This window comes from Callospermophilus lateralis, chromosome 3, assembly GCF_048772815.1.
Source record: "Callospermophilus lateralis isolate mCalLat2 chromosome 3, mCalLat2.hap1, whole genome shotgun sequence".
Classification (NCBI taxonomy): domain Eukaryota; kingdom Metazoa; phylum Chordata; class Mammalia; order Rodentia; family Sciuridae; genus Callospermophilus; species Callospermophilus lateralis.
In genome coordinates, this window is record NC_135307.1 from 89,971,171 (window position 1) to 89,992,026 (window position 20,856).

Below are 20,856 nucleotides of genomic sequence, written 5' to 3' on the forward strand. Positions count from 1 at the left end.
ATAAGGGTAGGTTCCGCACAAGTAAATAGTGGTAGCCTTATAAGGATAGAGACCTGAGCTAATACATGCAACTCCCTCTCTTTTATAATCTGATGCCCTGCCCTATCATGAGACTCTTGACAGCAAGGCCATGACCAGATGCAGCCTCTTGACTTAGGAACAGAACTATGATCCAAATAAACCTCCTTTCTTTATAACCTACCCACACTGTGTACTATGTTATTAGCAACAGAAAATGGATGAAGTGAACCAGGATGTTGTGTCAAATAAGACAGAGAACAAAAGAGAAACAGAGAATAGATAGTGGCAATGGGGAACTCAGACAATTTTAGTAACACAAGGATGAGAGAAATTACTATGGCCAAGCACATCACTTTGTGAGGTCCATCATAATTGCATTCCTATGAACAAGTAATGGTAGCAGGACCATTCCATCATGAGGCTAAAATGGTCATATCATTTCTTCCTAACAGTAGTTATGACCACTGAAACCTAATGCAGGAAAATAAGGTGAAAATTAAGATGTAGAGATACCACTGAAGTCACAGACAATACAAGACAGCTTAGAGTTCTACTTCAAAAAAAAAAAAAAATCAACTAGGTTAAGATGTCTCATTTGTTAATGAATAGATCTAAGATTCCTTAACTGATACCTAGCATTACAGATACCATTTATCTCCTCCTGGCTAATAACTTTAAGAAATCAAATCCAATCTTTAAAGGAGAAAGTTGTTGGTGAGATTCTGGTTTTGCTAGCTAAATGGGTATATTTACAGATAAAATTTCAGAGTAACTTGGTTCCTCAAAGATATAGTCCATTTCTTCTCATTAGTCTTTCCACTTAGGCATCAGTGATTTGCTCATTTATTCCACAAGCATTTGCGGAATGTCTCCTATAAATTAAATATCATGCTTTCTGAGGTGACTAGGAACTTAAATGTCCTTAACAGCTCTCCAGAATAAAAAGGGCCCAGGCTAACTCCAAATTAGGAGGTTACATAGAAATTCATCTTATTCATCTTTATATTTAAAACATGTAACACATAGTTCAAAACGAGTGCTTAATACATGTAGGCTGAACAAAAGAATGAATATTCTCTGAATCAATAAGCTGAAAACTCTACTTAAGGTTAAATAAACAGTGATTGAGGGTGTAGCACAGTGGCAGAGCACTCACCTAGCACACATGAGGCACTCAATCCTCAGCACCACATAAAAATAAATAAAGGTATTATGTCCATCTACAACTAAAAATTTTAAAAAAGACTAAATAAACACACACTAATGCATTTTTAGTCTACATAACATTTAAATAGCCAGAATAAAGATTAAAAAATCCATTTGGAATTGACCAGGCTGAGATCACATCTACAATATGTTTCAGTTTGGGGTATCACATTTTATAAGGCATAAACTGAAATAAATCCTGAAGATAACCTTGAGACTGTAGAAACCACATCATATGTTTGTTGCTTTAAGTATTTGGCCAAAGAAAGACCGAATTTGGGCTTTCTCCTATTTGGGAGCAACTCTCATTCTTAGCAGCTGAACTCACCTAGGTAGAAAGAATAAAGGATGCATGAATAGCTCTTTGGGCTTGCTTTGCTCTGGATCTTGAATGAGGAAAAGAAAACATTTCTAAGGTTTCTATGTTGTTCAGTTCAGTTTAATATAATAGAAGATTGAAAACTTCTGTGCTCTCAGGAACTTCAGCTGAATGTGGATCTATGCTCCAATGAAGAAGAGACACTCATAGTAGCACCTACTTCTAACAAGGCTTATAAATGATCATATATAAAAAAGTACTGAATAGATGTGTAACCAATACTAGTTGCACAAAATAAAGCAATTAAAGAGATTCAATTCGCCGGGTGCAGTGGCTCATGCCTGTAATCCTAGCGGCTCGGGAGGCAGAGGCAGGAGGATTGTGAGTTCAAAGCCATCCTCAGCAATTTAGCGAGGCGCTAAGCAACTCAGTGAGACCCTGTCTCTAATAAATACAAAATAGGGCTAGGGATGTGGCTCAGTGGTTGAGTGCCCCTGAGTTCAATCCCTGGTATCAAAAAAAAAAAAAAAAAAAACCAAGAGACTCAATTCACCTTCTATATGAATTGAATATTTATGTTTAAACCTTTAAGATATCTAACATATCATTAGTTAAGCAAAAATGAAGGTAAGTCAAAAGCCAAAAGGGTCAGGATTCAATTAATGATTTCAATTACCATTACTTCCCACCCGTGAGTAAGATTTCACATTTTACCTCATATCTGTATCCACTCAAAACTCATAAATTAAATTCTATCCCCCAAGGTAATTTTATTCAGGGGTAAGACCTTTTTGAGTAAGGTCATGAGGGCAGAACCCTCATGAATGCCCTTATAAAGGAGACCTCAGAGAGCTTCCTCACAGAAAGTAAGGCCCTTGCCCTCACCAGACATCAAGTTTGCCAAAGCTTGAAGACTTTCCAAAACAATAAGAAATTTCTGTTGTTCATAAGTTACCCAGTGTAATGACAGCTTGTAACAGCAGCCCAAAGAGACTAAAACATTGGGGTAGAACCTCTGAATGGAATTTCACTGCTAAAGTAAAGTCTATTTTTTAAAATACCTTTATTTTATTTATTTATTTTTATGTAGTGCTAAGAATCTAATCCAGGGCCTTGCATGTGCGAGGCAAGCACTCTACCACTGAACCACAACCTCAGCCCTAAAGTTCTATTTTATTTTGAACTTTTTCTTCCCCCTCAAGTATTAAGGTTGTTTTTTTTTACCCCCTCCAAATATGTAATCAGAATTCTTCCCTCTTTAAAGACCAAAAGCAACTCATTACCACACTAGCAATATTCAGCAGATTCCCCTACCAAAATATCAGAAATTTGGTATTTATCATTCTCATGTTAGCATTGCTCAAATGATTAATGTTAAAAGTACAGGCTCTGCCACTCAAGTTCGTGTGTGTGTGTGTATTCACTGACGAGATTTAATGAGAAATTAATAAGAGCAATACAAAACAGAGGCAAAAAAAAAAAAAAAAAAAAAAAAACATAATTGCTTTCTGGGTGTTTAAAACCAAAAACTTGGGACAAAGTCAAGGAAGTAAAAGGGCTAAGGAAAAAGCAGCCAACATTTTGGCCCTTGCCCTCTAAGGTCAGCCAGGATACACAGAAAAAGGGGACCCCTCTCTGGGCCCTGCAACTCTGGTTAATAGAGAGAACTCTAGAGAACAGTAAGTCAATTAGTGTACATTCTACAAAGAGGAGGGTCACTGGAGACAGAAATGTCCCTGATACTTTCAAGAGAAGCCACAAGTGGTCAGCCAGAGCCTGAGCCATCCTGGCAGGTGGCACCACTGGTAGAGGAAAGCTAAAGGAGCCAAGAGGCTTCACACACATCTCCAAGAGTGATCTCTGAGGAATCTAAGCTGACTCTTAAGTAAAGCTGGAGGCTATGAAGGAAGGGTTCTTGTGTGAGAGTCTAATAATAATGATCACTAGAGTTGCAAATCTGTCCTGAGTTAATTTGAGTCTGATTCCATAGACCTACAAATCTTCCTAATCTCTTGTACACTGAAGAACTTGATCTGTTTTTCACTGATAAGATTGAGTTACTGTCCTCATGGTTTTCAGAGACTGGCTGAAATACTAATTGTTTTTGTGCTAATTGTTTACAAAAAAATTAATGCTTTGCTATTTTTATTGTTGTCTTAGCATGATCCCTACCCCTATGTATGCCTTGTCCAGTCACCTACTATCTGCCACTGTAGACCTCTGAACTACTCTGACGCTGAATGCCCTTAATTGTCCACATCCTACCTAGAACAAGGACAGAGAACAAGGACTTTGAGTTACTTCCCCCATCTTCACCCCATTTCACCAGGAAGTAGCTTTGAGATATTATCACCCACTTTCCATCAAAATGGAAGCCAGAAATTGACAGTGGAGAAATGTAACAGGGGTTCACTTGATGCTTTGACTATATTCCTTGTGGCTTTGAAACTTACATGTTTTCTTCTTTTTCCCAATCTTCTTCTCCCAGACCTTTTCCTCCCTGATTTTCTTTTCCTTAACCTCTTCCTTCCTGCTCTTCTCCTCCCTGCTCTTCTTTTCCCTGATCTTTTCTTTCCTGATCTCCCCTCCCTAATCTCATTTTCTCTGAAATACCTCTTTAAAAACCCCGTTCCCCATGATGGGCAGAATCACAGCCTTTGGGACAGGAGTTCCCTGTGTTTCTCCTCTGCTAGCAAAGCAATTAACTTTTTCTTTTTTCTCAAAAAAAAAAAAAAAAAAAATTGCAACATATATATTGCAAAAAGTGTTGTCCCACTCCTACCAAGTTTATAAATCTTTAGATAAAAACAAAGCCATAAGAAAAATCCACCATGAAAATGTATATTAATGTCCCAATAATCACCAAAGGAAGAATCTTTGGCATCAGAAAAGAGATTTAAAAGCAAGGAAATCCAATAAATTATAAATAATACACACTTCTTTCTCCATTAGTTACAGCTACATGATTATACTCTGGTCACTATATACCAAGATTTGGAAACAGATGTTAAGAAAGCAAATTTTAGCAAGAAAAAAGCCTGGATAAAATTAATCCAAAGTGAATCAGGGAAGAATAAATAAGTCTCCACTTTAAGAAAGTTGTAACCATTCAGTTCTGTGTACAGGTCTGACTATGGAACAACTGCAATCAAATCCAGATTGCTTCCCATGTCCTGTTCTACCAAAGGTTAATGTTCCTAACATTTTTTTGTTAGTTTTCTTCTTTTTCCCTTTGCCCCTCTATTTTAAATGACTCTAATAAAAAGGATACAATGCCATCAATAAATTTAGTAAAAGCTAGGCCATAATAGCACTTTTAGAATCACACAAAGTGATATTTGACACAATGAGTCTTTTTTTGAACACAAAAGAGACTCTGATTTTCTTGCCATCAAGGCCAATGAAGTCCTAAGAGTATCAACAAGCTCACATTTAATAATCAGATTACCCAGTAAAGGCACTGACATGTCTCTTATAACTATTTCTAGAACACAGAAAAAATGCTACCAATACACTATTAGGGATATAACTACTAACAAATTATCATCACATTATCTAGTTATAAAAATCAATGAATTCTAGAGATGAAAGATACTACTTAATAATGAAAATACAAGTTTACTTCCATTGCCATTTCTTTTTCCCCTATGCTAAATGTAAGAATCATATATTCCCAACATTGTACTTTGTAATAATTTAAATAGAAAAGAAACACTTTGACTCAAGAGATTTTTTGTTGTTTGCTTTTTCTTGCTTCAGAGTATCCTAAAAGGTTATGAAATAAAGAAATTATGGAAAAATCAATTCATTAAGGTTGAAAAACTTTTTAAATTTGAGATATTAAGTATCTCATATGTTGCCCTATAGGAAACTAAGAGAATAAAAATCTGTTAAAAGCAAACATTATTTCTTCAGCTAAGAAAAAAAAACAAACCTCAGAACAGAATAACATTAAATTTATGAAGACTGAGTCATTTTGAACTAATACAACTGGCAGATAAAATCTGTATCTATAAAATATTTACTAAAATTTCTCATAACATCTCATTTATGACTCAATCCACACGTCCTAGTTCCTCAGACTAAAAAAAAAAAGAATAAGCTCAAGCTCACAAAACAGTAGCATTACATATGAATTTTGGTACTAACCAAAATTGATATACCCCCAAAAATGCTGTGAAAATAAATTTTACCTGATGGGTACAGAGGTGGGATCCTCACCCACAGTCTCATCCTCTTGTCGAGCTTCACAGATACAGCTAAACACGGACATGGTCTTCTGGGGACTAAGACAATACATTAAAGCAATATATGGTGTTAGTTTAGGAAGAAAAAGTACCTCTGGAGATTATCCTTTAAGCGCAGAGGGCATCCCTTCCCTGCATTCCAAACACCAAAATGCAAATTCTTCATCATATTTCAAAGTAGCCTAATAAACTTTCAAGTAAGATTCACTGGAAATAAGGTAGACAGAGTACTATAATAAATACTATAAAGATTGCGATCATTAAAATCCAGAATGTAAGAAACTATAGAATGTGAGGGATGGAGAGGGAAATATATAATTTTAAGAAAGCATTCAGACATATCAATCAAATGCAATTTTGACACAAACTGTAAAAAAAAAAAAAAAAAAAAATGAGCAGAGAAATCTGACCACTGGATATTTGATGACACTAAGAAATCACTGTCAGTCAGTGGTACATGACTGTAATCCCAGCAGCTCAGAAGGATAAGACAGGAGGATCATGAGTTCAAAGCCAGTCTCAACAACAGCAAGGTGCTAAGCAACTCAGTGAGACCCTCTCTAAATAAAATACAAAATAGGGCTGGGGATGTGGCTTAGTGGTCAAGTGCCCCTGAGTTCAATCCCCAGTACCAAAAAAAAAAAAAAGAGAGAGAGAGGGAGAGAAAAGAAATCATTGTCAATTATGTGGTTGACTTTTTAAAATAAAAACCCTTATGTTTTAGAGATAGCATAAAAATATTTACAGATAAAATGACATAATGCTAGAATTATCTTCAAAATAATCCAGTGCAGAAGGGGGTGCTGGAAGTATTTATAAATGAAACAAGAATGGCCACAAGTTGGCAATCTTTGAAACATGGTCATGCTTTATATTTCTATTTTTGTTAGTGCTTAAAAGTTTCTATTACTCCTGAAACTTTTCATTGTAACATGATTGAGAAATACAGTGATGCCAAGAAATTTGAATACAGTCCAGTTACAGGTAACACTTAAAAGTTTCACCTAAATGCAAAGGAAGCAGTGATCAGTTATAATATTCTAAAAAAAAGGAAAAAAAGCTTACTTTTAAGTGACTTCTTATGGTGAACTCAAAGGTAAAAATCAATGATCAAAAATTTTAAAAAACATTATCTTACATACCAAATTTGCTTCACAAAGATACTAATGAATTTCATCTCATTCCATTATCTATTATTCCAACCCTCTGCTCAAGGTTTTTTTCTCCATCTTACATTATGCCCTAAGGGTTCAAAAGCCTCAGCATTACATTCTATCCCCTTTGAAAATGTACATATACAGGCTAATAACAATTGCCTGGCACACAATTCTGCTAAAGTCAAAGAGACCAGATACAAATGCCACTTTCTTCAACTTTTATGACCACATATCATTAATGGGTCTTTTGGGCAGGGGGTATTGCACAGTGGTAGAGCACATGGCCCTCGGTTAGATCCTCAACACTGGAAAATAAATGGGGGGGGGGGGGGGAAGAGTTTTCTACCAAATAAGAAACATAAGGTGCTCATTCAGATTAAATACATAAATACATAAGTCCAGAGAGCAACTAAGACATGGCTAAGAATAGATCAAAGAATTTGGAGATGGGTCAACATAAATGAAGGTTGAATTTAGTATACTGACAAGTATTAAATTTTATTTTTAAAAATCCAGATATCTGTCAAACATGGTGGTAAATGCCTGTAATCCCAGCAACTCTAGAGGCTGAAGCAGGAGAATAGCAAGTCTGAGGCCAGCCTGGACAACTCAGCAACACCCCTGTCTCAAAGTTAAAAAAAAAAAAAAAAAAAAAAAACTTAAAAAGGGCTGGGAGATATAGTTTAGTGGTAGGGTGCCCTGGATTCAATCCCAATCTATTTTATCTATCTATCTATCTATCTATCTATCTATCTCCCCCCTCTGTTACCCTCAAAGCCATGGTTCAGTTTGCTGCCTAACTTTGAAACCTCAGGATTACTTTTCATTCTCTCTCTCTCTCTCTCTCTCTCTCACATACACACACACACACACACACACACACACACACAGATTTTTCTTTAAAAAATTTAAACATGTGACAATAGTAAATCTGCATTCACAAATAACAACCACTGGCTATAACTGAAGAGGGACATACTGTTTTAAATGGGGCACCTATTCAGTTTGCCATTTTCAACATTCCAACAGTCTTGTACCTAGTCTATTTTACTTACTTAAAGTACCTGTCTAGCCTCTGATTTAAGAAACCTGACCCTTATTTAACCAACTACTGTTAATGTTTTCATGCTGGATGACTCTGGTCAAAAATAAACGAAACAATTCTCTCACAGCCACAAGATGGCAAAGCTTCACCATGAAAACCATAGTAGAGGATAACACTTTCCTCAAACCATTACGGCATTCGTGACAAAGCAAAAATAACAGCTTAACATAGTAATTAATTTGGCAGAAAGAAGAGAGAAAGGCCTAAGGCCTGTGGATGAGTACAAAAGAGCAGAAGAAACAACGTCCACAGTTCATTCTTGTTCAGTCCTCTATTTTTCTCACCAAAAGCAAGAACAATGGGGAAGAGGGGCGCACTCTCATGAATATAAGAGCAAAGTCCTCTAAACACTGAGTTTTAGGACAATAAGTCTTAAATAGCAAAGACTCGGACTTAAAAAGTATTAATAAGAAAGCCTCTGATCAAGTCAAAACATTCCTCAATTTATGCTGGAGTTTCATGCTAAGTTTGTATATCTGTTGATAAATCATCTTCCCTTCATTACCAGAAGCTTTATATTGAACTCCTCTAAATAGCAACCAGTTCTGGTTACCTGGCAACAGCCTCAGCAACATCAGATTCATTTTTTCTTTCACCAGTTGCAGGCTCTGAATAAAAACAAAAGAGAGGAAAGAGAAACAGAATTCAGTATCACAACTAAAAACCTTTATCCTGCTCTACTAGTATCCGCAACAAATAACAAAAAGAAATAGAAATAAGACTAATACATGAACATAAACAAATTTATTATAATTTAATGGTAAGTTTTTCTCATTTCTACCAATTAATTCTAATTTCCCACAGAAAACGAGTCAGTCTGAACAGATATATAACAGTAACGTTTAAAATGAAAATTTTTAAAAAAATAATAAAATTTAAGCTTCTCCTGAATCCCAATTCTTCTCTCCCCATATAAAAAATTTTAAAATTAGCCAGGAATGGTGGTTTACACCTATAATCCAGCGACTTAGGAGGCTGAGGCAGGAGGATTGCAAATTCAAGACCAACCTCAGAAACTTAGTATAGCACTAAGGACTTACTAAGACACTGTCTCACAATAAAACATTAAAAAAAGCACTGGGGATATGGCTAGGTAATTAAGTGACCCCGAGTTCAATCCCTGGTACCAAAAAAAATATGTGTGTGTGTGTGTGTGTGTGTGTATGTATGTGTGTGTGTGTGTGTGTGTATATAAGTCATAAAAATAATTTGAAGCAATTTAAGAATTTAAAAAAGAAAATATATCTTAATAAAAAAGATAAAAAGGGCTGGAGTTTTAGCTCATTGCTAGAGCACTTGTCTTGCAAGTGTGAGGCCTGGGTTGGATCCTAGCACCACATAAAAACAAATAAAGGCATTGAGTCTATATACAACTAAAAAAAAAAGAAAGAAAGAAAGAGAGCTGGGTGTGGTAGTGCACGCCTGTTATCCCAGTGGCTTGGGAGGCTGAGGCAGGAGAATTGGGAGTTCAAAGCCAGCCTCAGCAATTTAATGAGGCCCTAAGCAACTCAGTGAGACCTTGCCCCAAAATAAAATACAAAAAACAGCTAGAGGTGTGGCTCAGTGGTTAAGCACCCCTGGGTTCAATCCCAGGTACCAAAAAAAAAAAAAAAGACATAAAGGAAAATATTTTGGGTTGATGTGCAAATATAGTACCATTTTAGGAATACCCCTAAACAGAAGGTACCCAAGTTCTTCCCAAAGGACTTTAAAAAAGACATTTGAAAAATAAGATACATTTCCAAGAAAGAACCTACACCAAAGATTTAAGGATGATACTAAAAAGACTCATTTTCATACGAATGTCACTAATGTCAAGGGATTTTCACTTAGAATTTATTCTGCTCTTAGAAAAAAATTACCCTTAAATATTTTTTAATATTTCTAAAATATTGTGACTCAATAAAATCTAGTCCATCAAGAAGGCAAGTGAATTTCAGCGGTTAAAGCCCTGGCTCTGAAACAAAAACCTAGCTCCATGTCCAAGCTCCTGCACTTAGTCCAATCTGGGGGTAAACTACTTTGTTGTTCGTAGTCTCCTCATATAGTAGAGATAAACCAGGACCATCCTTGTAGGTTTGTGACTACAGTGTATACTACTGTGCCCTCAATACTGGGAAAGGTGGTATTGTTTACAGATGTGATCATCCTTAATATTTTTTCTTCCCAATTGTTATTTCAGATCTACAGTAAGATTCAAGGCTACCACATTTTTTTCTCTCTTTCAGATGTAAAGTAAGATTCAAGGCTACCACATTTCTTCCCCCACCCCCCAACTGCACTTTGGCACCATGGATTGAACCCAGGGACACTTAACCACTGAACCACAGCCTTTCTTATATTTTATTTACAGACAGGGTCTCATTGAGTTGCTTGGGGCTTCTTAAGTTGCTGAGGCTGGATTTGAATTTGCACTCCTCCTGCCTCAGCCGCCCAAGCCTCTGGAATTTCAGGTGTGTACCACCTCACCCAGCACCACATACTCTTTCTTGATGAGCTCTTATTTTTCTAGAAAAAAATGATTAAAAAAAAGATGGAATCATGTACTACTTTCCCATTAATTATTCAAGTCAATAAGCACTGAATGGCAGAATAACATTACAGTTTTAGAACTAGACCACTTGGATATGAATCCAGGTTCTTCGGTGTGACTAGAGAAGGTGCTCAACCTTCTTGTGCCTCAGTTTCCTCATCTATGAAATGAGGATAATAACAGGACATACTCCACAGGTTATGAGATTTAATAGCTATACATGTAAAGTGTCTGACAAAAGCTCAAAATTTATTAGCTAAAAGTATTCCCTTTGGTATCAGAGAACAGAAGTCCCTCTTATTCAGTAGGGTGCACTGGCATACACCTGAAATCCTAATGGCTAAGAAAGCAGGAGGATTGCAGGTTTGAGCCAGCCTGGGCAATTTAGTTAGACCTTGTCTCAAAATAAAATAAAAAGAGCTAGGTATATAGTTCAGTGCACAAGGCCCTGCATTCAAAACCCAGTATAGCCAAATAAAAAAGCCTACCTACTCTATTCATTCCTTGAAAGCTTTCCCTCCCAACTCCTTCAGGACCTTGATTCATCAACTGTATTACCTGTTCCCTCATCTTTAACCTATATTCTCCATTCTGGATCCTTCCTTCAGTATAAACTTGTCCAGGTCTCTCCCAAGTAAAAATAATAAATTATCCCTCAACCCTCCATTTCCCTATAACTTACCACATTTTCTTTTCCTTTCTCATATAAACTTATATATATATACTTTCAGTTATAGTTGGATACAATATCTTTATTTATTTTTATGTGGTGCTAAGAACCAAACCCAGTGCCTTACACATGTGAGGCAGGCACTCTACCAATGAGCTCCAGCCCCAGCCCTCTCATATAAACTTCTTAAAAGTATGGATTTCATTTGTTGCTCATTTTTCTCTTCATCCCCATTTTTCCCCAATTATCTTCATTATAGCTAACCACTACACTGAAATGGCTCTTGTCTAAGTTAGCAAATGAATCCTAATTGCCAAATCCAACTACATTTTCAGGCACATCTTTCTAGACGTCAGTTTCTGTATCTGACATTATCTTCTTGTAACTCTCTTCCCTGTAGGTTTCCATCACTTCATGCTACTCACCCAATTTTTTTCTCCTCTCTGAACGTTCCTTTACAATCTCTTCTATGAGACTCCTTCCCCTTCTAGCCCCCTTAAACAGCATTAGAATTAGATCTGACTCAAAGTCCAGTCGACCTTTTATCAATTATGACATTAGGCACATAACTTAAAAACCATTCTGTTTCCCACCAATAAAATGGGAAGATGGTTGCCTACCCTGGCCCACTATTATGAAAATGAGATGATACAATATATGTATAAAGTAATTTTTTTCTGCCCCTATTTACTTTCACTTTAACTAGCCCCATGGTTCTATTCTGTTCACCTCTCAAATTAATTCCCTCATCTATATCCCATCTACCAATAACCCCACTTCCTGGTTAAAGAATGGGTAGGATTTTGCAAGGCAGAAGAATAGGAAATGGGCTAGGCAAACAACAGAATCATCTTGTACAAAATTTTAAAACACATAACTAATTCTTCTAAAAAACCAAACATGATCCTACAATTTTCCTATCTAAATTCTTAAGCTTCTCAGCATGACATAAAACGGCTTTCAGAACCTGGTCCTATTCTGCATTCACTTCCTGTACTCTCCTGTTTCCCAGCCATAACAAACAATTTACAATTCATATGAGAAAGAGTCAACACAAATCTACAATGTAAAATCCACAATTCAAATTTTCTACCTTCTTATGAACTATTTCTGAATGTGAAAAACAATTACTTAATGAAAACACAAGTTTAATACAGAAATACAAGGAAACAACAGAGACTATAAAATGGCATATCTTCAGTTACATGACAGGAACTAGCCAAAAGCAAAGAATTAAATCTATAAGAATAACCTGGCATGGTGACACACGCCTGTAATCCCAGCGACTCAGGAGGCTGAGGCAGAAGGATCACAAGTTCAAGGCCAGCCTCAGCAATTTAGTGAGGCCCTGTCTCAAAATAAAAAATAAAAAGGACTGGAAGTACAGCTCAGTGGTAAAGTGCCCCTGAGTAGTTCAATCCCCAGTATCAAAACAGAAACCAAAAAAATTGAGAATAGGACTTCACAAATCTAGTTAAATTATAAAAGTACCAATCATTATAAACAGAAGATAATCAATACTTCCCAGAGGATTTAGAACTACTAATTACCCAAGATTAACATAAAATGAAACTTACTTTCCAGGCTAAACTGCAAAGACTCTTCGCTCGCCTCTGTCTCCGGACTGACCAGTTTCATTCTCAGACACAGTTTCTCATCCACTTCTGGAGCAGCCCCTTTTTCACTCCCAAGTATGGGATCATTGGTCTCAACCATACTTTCAGACATGACATCACTGTTTGCTACAGTGCTTTCTGGATAGTTGCTAATACCTGAAAGAAGGGAGGCAGGGAGGAAGAAAGAAAGAACACTAAAATACAAACAAGAAAAACAGCAATTCAAGGTCATCAATTTGCCTGTTTGGCTCCAAAACTCTGCAGGATTGAAGGGGTTCCTAGGATAGATCCTGTCACAAGTATCAACAACTACGAACTAGTATTGACACCTGGTCTTAAGAGGAGCAACAGGATTCAGTTCCACTTCTGCATCTGGACAAAGGATGCTGCATGAGCCCTCAGCCAACCCACATCTGCCAGCATCAGGCATAGGTAGCAGGAGACTCCAGACGGCATGATTGTTACCTCCCAGCACTGACTAGAGAAAACAAATAGGTTAATGTAGAAGTCTACTGGCTGCTTCAGGGAAGGAGGATCTAAGTCTTGCCCTGTCAAGCAGCAGACTGACGATTAGCCAGGTTTCTGAATAAATAGTACTTCTACCTTACTTTTCACCTCTTCCTTATAAAACAATTCTATATAACTACTTAGCGCTCAGATTCTACTGCTCTGCAAATAATGTGATAAAACTCTTATATGTAATTCTCCCTCTTCCATCCCTCCACCCTTTCTTTCATTCTTTTCATCACCTCTTATATCTTGGGAGCAAAATCATACAATCAAACACCAAGCCCTATTCTTCTAAAACAACAACAACAAAAAATTAACTTCATCAGTCAGGCCCAACTCCACAGATCTAAAAATATCACTTGCACAAAGAATGATAACTCCAAAAGCCTGCCTTAAAAAAAAAAAAAAATCACTATTTTTTTTTTTTTTTTAATTCACTCACCAATAGGAGTACTATGTCTCTTGGGCTCCAATTTTAGGTGCCCTATAAGAGGTGGGGTTGCGCCAGTCAATGGTGGGATAATATCACCTTCTTTAGGCAAAGTGAAATGAAATGGGGTTTCTGAAATAAAAAATGAAAACAAAACAATGATAAACAGAAGTATAAAATAAGTAAAATGAGGACAGCTACAAAAAATCTCAATTGTTCTTTCCTTTGTTCCCAAATTCTATTCTATTCCTATCACCTTCACCAAGTCTCCAAATTAATCTCCTACTATTTTCTCTGCTCTCTTTAGAGCCATCAACAATAGGACTGACAAAAAATATATGACCAGACAACAGACAAAGAGAAGTCCCAAATTTGGAAGGCTTGAGGAACACGGGGTCAAAAGGAACATAAAAACATCTGAACTTCAAACAGTACATCTGGAGATACACAGTGATGAAAATTTGGATAGTTTCAAGCAGAATCTGGATAATAGAATTCACTGCAGTGCTAATAAACCCAAGGAGTTCATTTACAATCCTTAGCAGTCTATAGGATTCTCCAAAGAGAACTTTCATGTTAACACTTAATAATCTGCAAAAGAAGTAACAAAAGGGGGGGGGGGGTGCTGGGGTTGTGGCTCAGCAGTAGAATGCTCATCTAGCACATGTGAGGCACTGGATTCAATCCACAGGACCACATAAAAATAAATAAATAAAACAAAGGTATGGTGTCCAACTACAAAATAAAAAAAAATTCAAAAAAAAGAGGTAACAAAGGATCCACGGCTCAAAGGACTTCAAAATACTCATTTATTTTAAAAATAAAAATCTGAGGGTTTAGGATTCAGGAGTATTGATCACTCACTCTAGGTCAAAGTAGTAATGTTCACATCTAAATCTCTGCATAATGGTGAATTCCACACATGAGCATCCCCCTTTACACATTTTGGTTAGTTGTTATTAAATTATTATAAACAACATCCGTTAAGATACAAACTACTTTTTAATTAGGTCCCAGGTCCAAAATTTTGCTAATCAGAATGAGCAAATTGCCAAAATCATATTTTCTGGTTTCCTAATTGTTTTATCTCTTTTAATAAAGTGATCATGTTTGGGGAAAAATAAGAATTGTGCTAGAATATTCTCTTAAATCTAATATATTGAAAATTGTTATTACTTTCTTGGGCTAGTTCAAAATAGTGATACTCGAGCACACCCAGTCAAAACTATTTATGAAAATGGTTTCTCTCTCTCACCTTCATCCACTTCACTTTTATTCTTGTTTTTTTGTTTTTGTTTTTTGGTACCCAAACTGAACTTTGGGAGCTCACTGAGCCACAACCCCAATATTTTTTGAGACAAGTTCCCACTAAATTATTTAGGTCCTCACTAACTTGCTGAGGCTGGCTTTGAACTTGGCAATCCTCTGTCCTCGGTCTTCTAAGTCACTGGGATCACAGGCATAAGCCACTATGCCCAGCTCCCACTTTTATTCTTATTAATACCAACTACCTTGATACTTCTTTCCTTTAAAAAAAAAAAAAAACAAACTTACATCTATGAGGAAAATAAATTAGTGACCGGATGAAAAGAGAAAATGAAACAGTCTCTGGAAATAAAAGAAAATATATATGCTCAGCTAAAGAAATTATAAAGAGTGTGAATGGAGAATCTCAACGTTACACTAATTGGCAAAGACTTTCACCATAGTTACAGAGGGAAAACACATCAGGTAGATAAATATTCATTTTCTGCTGATTCCTTACAACAAAGAATTTGGAAGAAATATAGAAACTACAACAATAAAACACCTCAGAAAGCCTCATTCCTGAAAGAATCAAGAATGAAAGATTACCTTTACTGTATTCTTGACAGAAACCATCTTCTATATTATAACTAATAATCCAGACTTTTGAAAAATCAGTATTTACTTTTCAAGTAGATCCTTCTATGTGCCATAATATGTAAATATAATCTGTAAGCATTAATTACTGAAAATTGTTTCCTGGTAAAAAAGTTTCCTTTGCACAGTAGCAGGTAAGACTTATTAAAAGTAGTTTAAGATGGGCATGACAGCACACCCCTATCTCAAATGAAATTTTTAAAAAAGGGCTAAGGATGTAGCTCAGTTGTAGAGTGCCCTGGGTTCAATCCCCATAACCACCCCGCCCCCCTCCAACACACACACAATTAAGACCATTTATCTAACTGCATCATTACAACCTAATAGAAAATTGAGACTTTTACAGGCCCTGGAGGCAGCACTGCCACTATCTTCACCCAGTCTTCACTGTCTCATTTTCACCTCCACATAAAAATAAAACAAATAAAAAGAAGTATTTAAAAAAAAAATCACATCTATACTCCATGTATGTATAATATGTCAAAATACATTCTACATCTAAGCAACAGGAATAAACTGTGACTACTCTAGGCAAATCAAAAGGTTTGATAGATACAATGTGGTCCAAATGCCATTTTCTCATTTTTATATCCCTACAAACTTGTTAAGTTTGTATTTTGTGTTTCTTATTTTCTGCTTTTGGAGTTTGTTTTGTTTTTATATTTTACTAACTGGAGATTTAGAAAGTTTGAATTCTTGCAGCTAATGTCACACATGATATCCTACCAATATTTTACAAAGTAATCTATGTTCTGATGCCGAATTTCATAAAACAGACTAAAAAACAAGAATCAATACCTTTTCTAGTGTAAGATTTAAAATATACATATGTTAAAGGCTGGGGACATAGCTCAGTGGTAGAGCACTTGTCTGGCATGCACAAGATTCCCTAGCACCACCACTAAGAAAAGATATATATATTGAACCAGATTTGGAAATTTTACTTAATGGTCATAGGAGGAAACAACCAGGAACTGCATACTCAGTAACAGATTTTTGGATATGATTTTATTATTTAAAAATATCCTTGTACTTCAAAATAATTGTGGAAATATAAAAATATATTAGGGCTTCAGGTGTAGGTTAGTGGCAGAGCATTTGCCTAGCATGTGCCAGGCCTTAGGTTTGATATCAACACTGGAAAAAAAATTAAATGTACATATAAAACAATTCTACACACACACACACACACACACACACTCTCACTCTCTCTCTCTCTCTCTCTCTCGCTCTCGCTCTCACACACACACACACATATTTATATGTGAGAAGAGAACGTATGCACAAAAGTAGGACCTAAGAAAAAAGAAAAAAAAAAAGATGGGTAAAACTTGTAAATACTCATATACTCCTGAGTTACAAAGCTGATGAATCTCAAATGATCTCTGATACAAATAATTGCATCTATAAATGCCATCTACAACTTGCAACAAAATCTTATTAAAATTTCCCAAATATTATTGGCCATTCATAAACATAAATTCAAATTAATGTTCAGCTCTGACACAAGCATTTAGTTCTATTTTTCATTATAAATTATAATCTGTTTGTATACTTAGAACAATATACATCACACTCACCGCTGGAACTTTCACAGAAGCTTTGTGAAACATGAGCCGAGGCCTTGTCAAGCTGCTGGGCATCTATACCTGAGCCTAACTGCTTTGCATTAGCCATTTTTGAGTCTTCTGTTAATGAGTTATCTGTTTTCTCTTGAGGTTGGGGCTGTTTCATTTCCTGGTCAGGTCTGGAAGGTTCATCTGCTCTCACTAAAGGCAAGGGAAGATGTGGAGAGTCTTCCTCTACAGGTTCCTTTTCTGTAGTTGCTGATTTCACTTCTCCCTCGTATTCTATACTCTTTTCTTCCTGGGGATCTAATCTAGTCTCAGTACATGGTTCTATTTCTGGAGCAACATCCTCCCACAACTGGGAATCTGAACATTTCTCCACTCCCTCCAAAGGTTCACAAGAAACATCAACTCTGGGAGATGGCTCTTTCACATCTACAATGACAACACTGGAGTCTTCTGAAGTTGCTTCTTCCCAAGCTTCCTGATCCTTATGTTCTAATTCTTGGTCAAGTACTGGCAGCTTCTGAGGGGAATCAATACTAATCACACTGGTTTCAACTTCCATAGCCTCTGGGCATTCTTGTTTCTGAATTTCCTTTTGAAGACACAATCCTTGGGATTGACTTTCAGTCAGAGAGAGGTGCAAAGGAACACTCCCCATATTTTCTTCTTTGGGCTCCTCTTTATGACTTTCACAAGGAGTTTCAGGGATTTCTTCTACTTCAGACCCTGAAGACCCCTCCTCTGGATGGTGTTCTTTAATTTCCATAGCTTCCTCCTGATCTAAGACACTAGAAAGTGCTTCAGATCGAGTAGCTGGAGAAGGAACTGCCTGACTCCCTGAATCACAAGTGAGATCAATACAAACATCTTCTGCAACAGTTTCTTCTCTGCCTCTGCAACCAGTGCCTAAAATACTAATGTCATCTCTGTTCTCTGTGTCATCTCCTTTGATTTTAGCATCATTCTGACTCAGTTCTACTTGACCATCCTGTGCTGGATTCATCAAGATACTATCATTTTCAGCAGGAACAAGTTTGGAATTGAGAACAGGAGACAAGGGTTCAGTATCCTCAATCTGTGTGTTTTCTCCATCTTCATCAATCCTGTGAGAACTTAAGCTCTCCATATTTGGAGACTGACTACATTCACTTGTAGAAAGCATCAACTTGCAAGAATCCCCTGTCAAAGAGTGCCCAAGATCCTCAGTAGAATTCTTTGGTTCAATCTCTGAGGTTTTAGAACACTCAACAGTCAAAGATGAACTATGCAAATCTCCACCTTTCTTCCCATTATTCGATCTTTCTTCCAAACTTGGTGATGGAATGAAAATGTCCTAAGGAAGAATAAAAAGTGACAAATTACCACAATCATATTTCTTTTATATCTAACTCTTGCATTCATCTAAAATTTCTAAATCAAGAATTAAAGTACTCTATAAATTAAAGTAGTGGGTGGGGGGCACTGAGGTTGTGGCTCAGCAGTACAGTGTTCGCCTACCACAGGCAAGGCCCTGGGTTCGATCCTCAGCACATCATATAAATAAATAAATAAATAAAGGTATTGTATCCAACTACAACTAAAAAATAAATATTTTTAAAAAATAAAAATAAAAAAATAAAAGTACTCTATGGGCTACGGGGTTGTAGCACAGTGGTAGAGCACTTGCCTAGCACGTGTGAGGCACTGGGTTTCAATCCTCAGTACCACATAAAAATAAATTTTAAAAAAAGGTATTAAAAAAAAAGAAATAAATTCAGAAATACAAAGTTCAAATCACCAGTCTTTTATCTACACAAGACACTGTTTTGGGCCTTATAAAATCAGTGATAGAGAATAAGCATAATTCAAACAAAAACCTAAAAGCGCTACCTTACCCTTTCAAGAGTAGGAAGACACTTAAGTTTAATTGTATACCATCAAGCTACTAAACTTGAGTCATGCATATGATGGGCTCTGTTACATAACAATCTTTGGGATATAAAGAGCCCATTTTAGATCTCACAAAGTAGGAGTATGTACTCATTTTACTTTCTACTATCTCACAACACACTAGCATTCACAAAGCAGATATTAAAATTCAAAGACATAATAGCCTTAGTGTCAACAGAAATGAAAATTAAAATCATAATGAAATGGTACTATATATCACAAGAATGGCTAAGTTTAAAGAACTTACAAAACTAAGTATTGGCAAGTATGTGTATAGAACAAATGGAACTCTCATTCATTACTGGTAGGAACACAAAAAAGTACAACCACTTTGGAAAACAGTACAAAATTATCTTAAGCATGTATTACCAAATGACAGAAATTCTATTAGTAGGCATTTACCCAAGAAAAATAAAAACATATGTCCACGCAAAGATAAGTATGTAAATGTTCATAACAAGTATTAGTCATAATAGCCCCAAACTGAAGGAACCCAAATATCATTTATTGGTTAATGAATAAGGGTGTCCACATTATAGAATACTATTCACTGGGTTCGATTCTCAGCACTGGATATAAATAAATTAATAAAATAAAGGTCCATCAACAACTAAAATATATATATATATATATAAATTTTTTTAAAGAGCTAAGTGAATATACACATCTACTTGAACTCTTTCTGAAACCCTAATAAGCAATAATAAAGGAGCTTTTTTTTTAAGAAGGAGAAGAAGGAAAGAGAAGCAGCAGCAGCATAAGCAGATGAAGAGGAGGAAGAGGAAGAAGAAGAAGAAGAAGAAGAAATAATAACTGGAAGAGTTATCTTTCCAGAAAAAAATTCTGGAAGAGTGATAATCTATTTGGCACATTAATGAAAGCTAAATTCCTAAGTGGAGAAAGCAAAGAAGCAACCAGAATTATGCAACCAAACCATTCTCCAAATCCCCACCAGAAAAAAAAAAATAAAAGTCACAAGATTTGGCAGATGCAACAGATAATTCTGGAAGCATAGTGAGGGTGGTGTTAAAAACAGGAGGAAGAGTGGTTGGAAATCTAATTAAGAAGCAGTTGAACTCCCCTATCCTTTCTCCTTGAACCTCCTCTTTCCTAGAGAGAGTATTGTGTCCCTGGACTGGAGGACAAGAGGTAGTTATCAATATATACTGAAAACTGGGGGATTAAAAGAAAATACACCTGCTGAATGAAACCTATGTTCTGAATACCCCCCAACATACAAAGTCCTTTTCCATTAATGAACTTCTAGTACAATGACAGCCAGGCCAAGATATAGTAGATTAGACATTTCCCTGGGGAATCTGACAAGGCCAAGACAATCAAAATTATTGACATTAGAGGGCAGTCTTAACAAAATGTCCCAACAGATCACACTACAGTGAGTCCCAGAAACAACAAGCCCAACCACCAGTAGAGAACTACCAATCAACTTTCTGGTATTTCACTTTTAAACATCAGCAAATAGCTGAGGGTATAGCTCAGTAACAGAGCACTTGTCTAGCATGAGTAGACAAGTTCAGTCCCCAATACCACAGACAAAACAAAACAAAAAAACCCTAAATATCATCAAATAATGAAGCATTCCCAGACATCTAAGGGAAGCCCCTACTTAAAAGAGA

General features: G+C 36.3%; 1 protein-coding gene across 7 annotated transcripts in view; it reads right to left on the reverse strand.

The window, feature by feature from the left end:
* Positions 1-20,856, reverse strand: part of Tp53bp1 (tumor protein p53 binding protein 1) — an 85,950-nt gene that overhangs the window by 32,844 nt on the left and 32,250 nt on the right. For 6 of the 7 annotated variants that reach the window (XR_013090766.2, XM_076850648.2, XM_076850650.2 and 3 more), the window contains exons 12-16: positions 17,297-18,623; positions 13,827-13,946; positions 12,836-13,030; positions 8,609-8,663; positions 5,740-5,832 (exon numbers count right to left, since the gene is read on the reverse strand). Coding sequence is in view for 6 of the 7 variants with exons in the window: in XM_076850648.2 (XP_076706763.2) it covers positions 5,740-5,832; positions 8,609-8,663; positions 12,836-13,030; positions 13,827-13,946; positions 17,297-18,623 (1,790 nt within the window). In the remaining variant the exon portion in view is untranslated. Of the gene's footprint in view, positions 1-5,739; positions 5,833-8,608; positions 8,664-12,835; positions 13,031-13,203; positions 13,807-13,826; positions 13,947-17,296; positions 18,624-20,856 lie in introns of those variants that run through there. The other variant, XM_076850651.2, reaches the window with a different exon arrangement.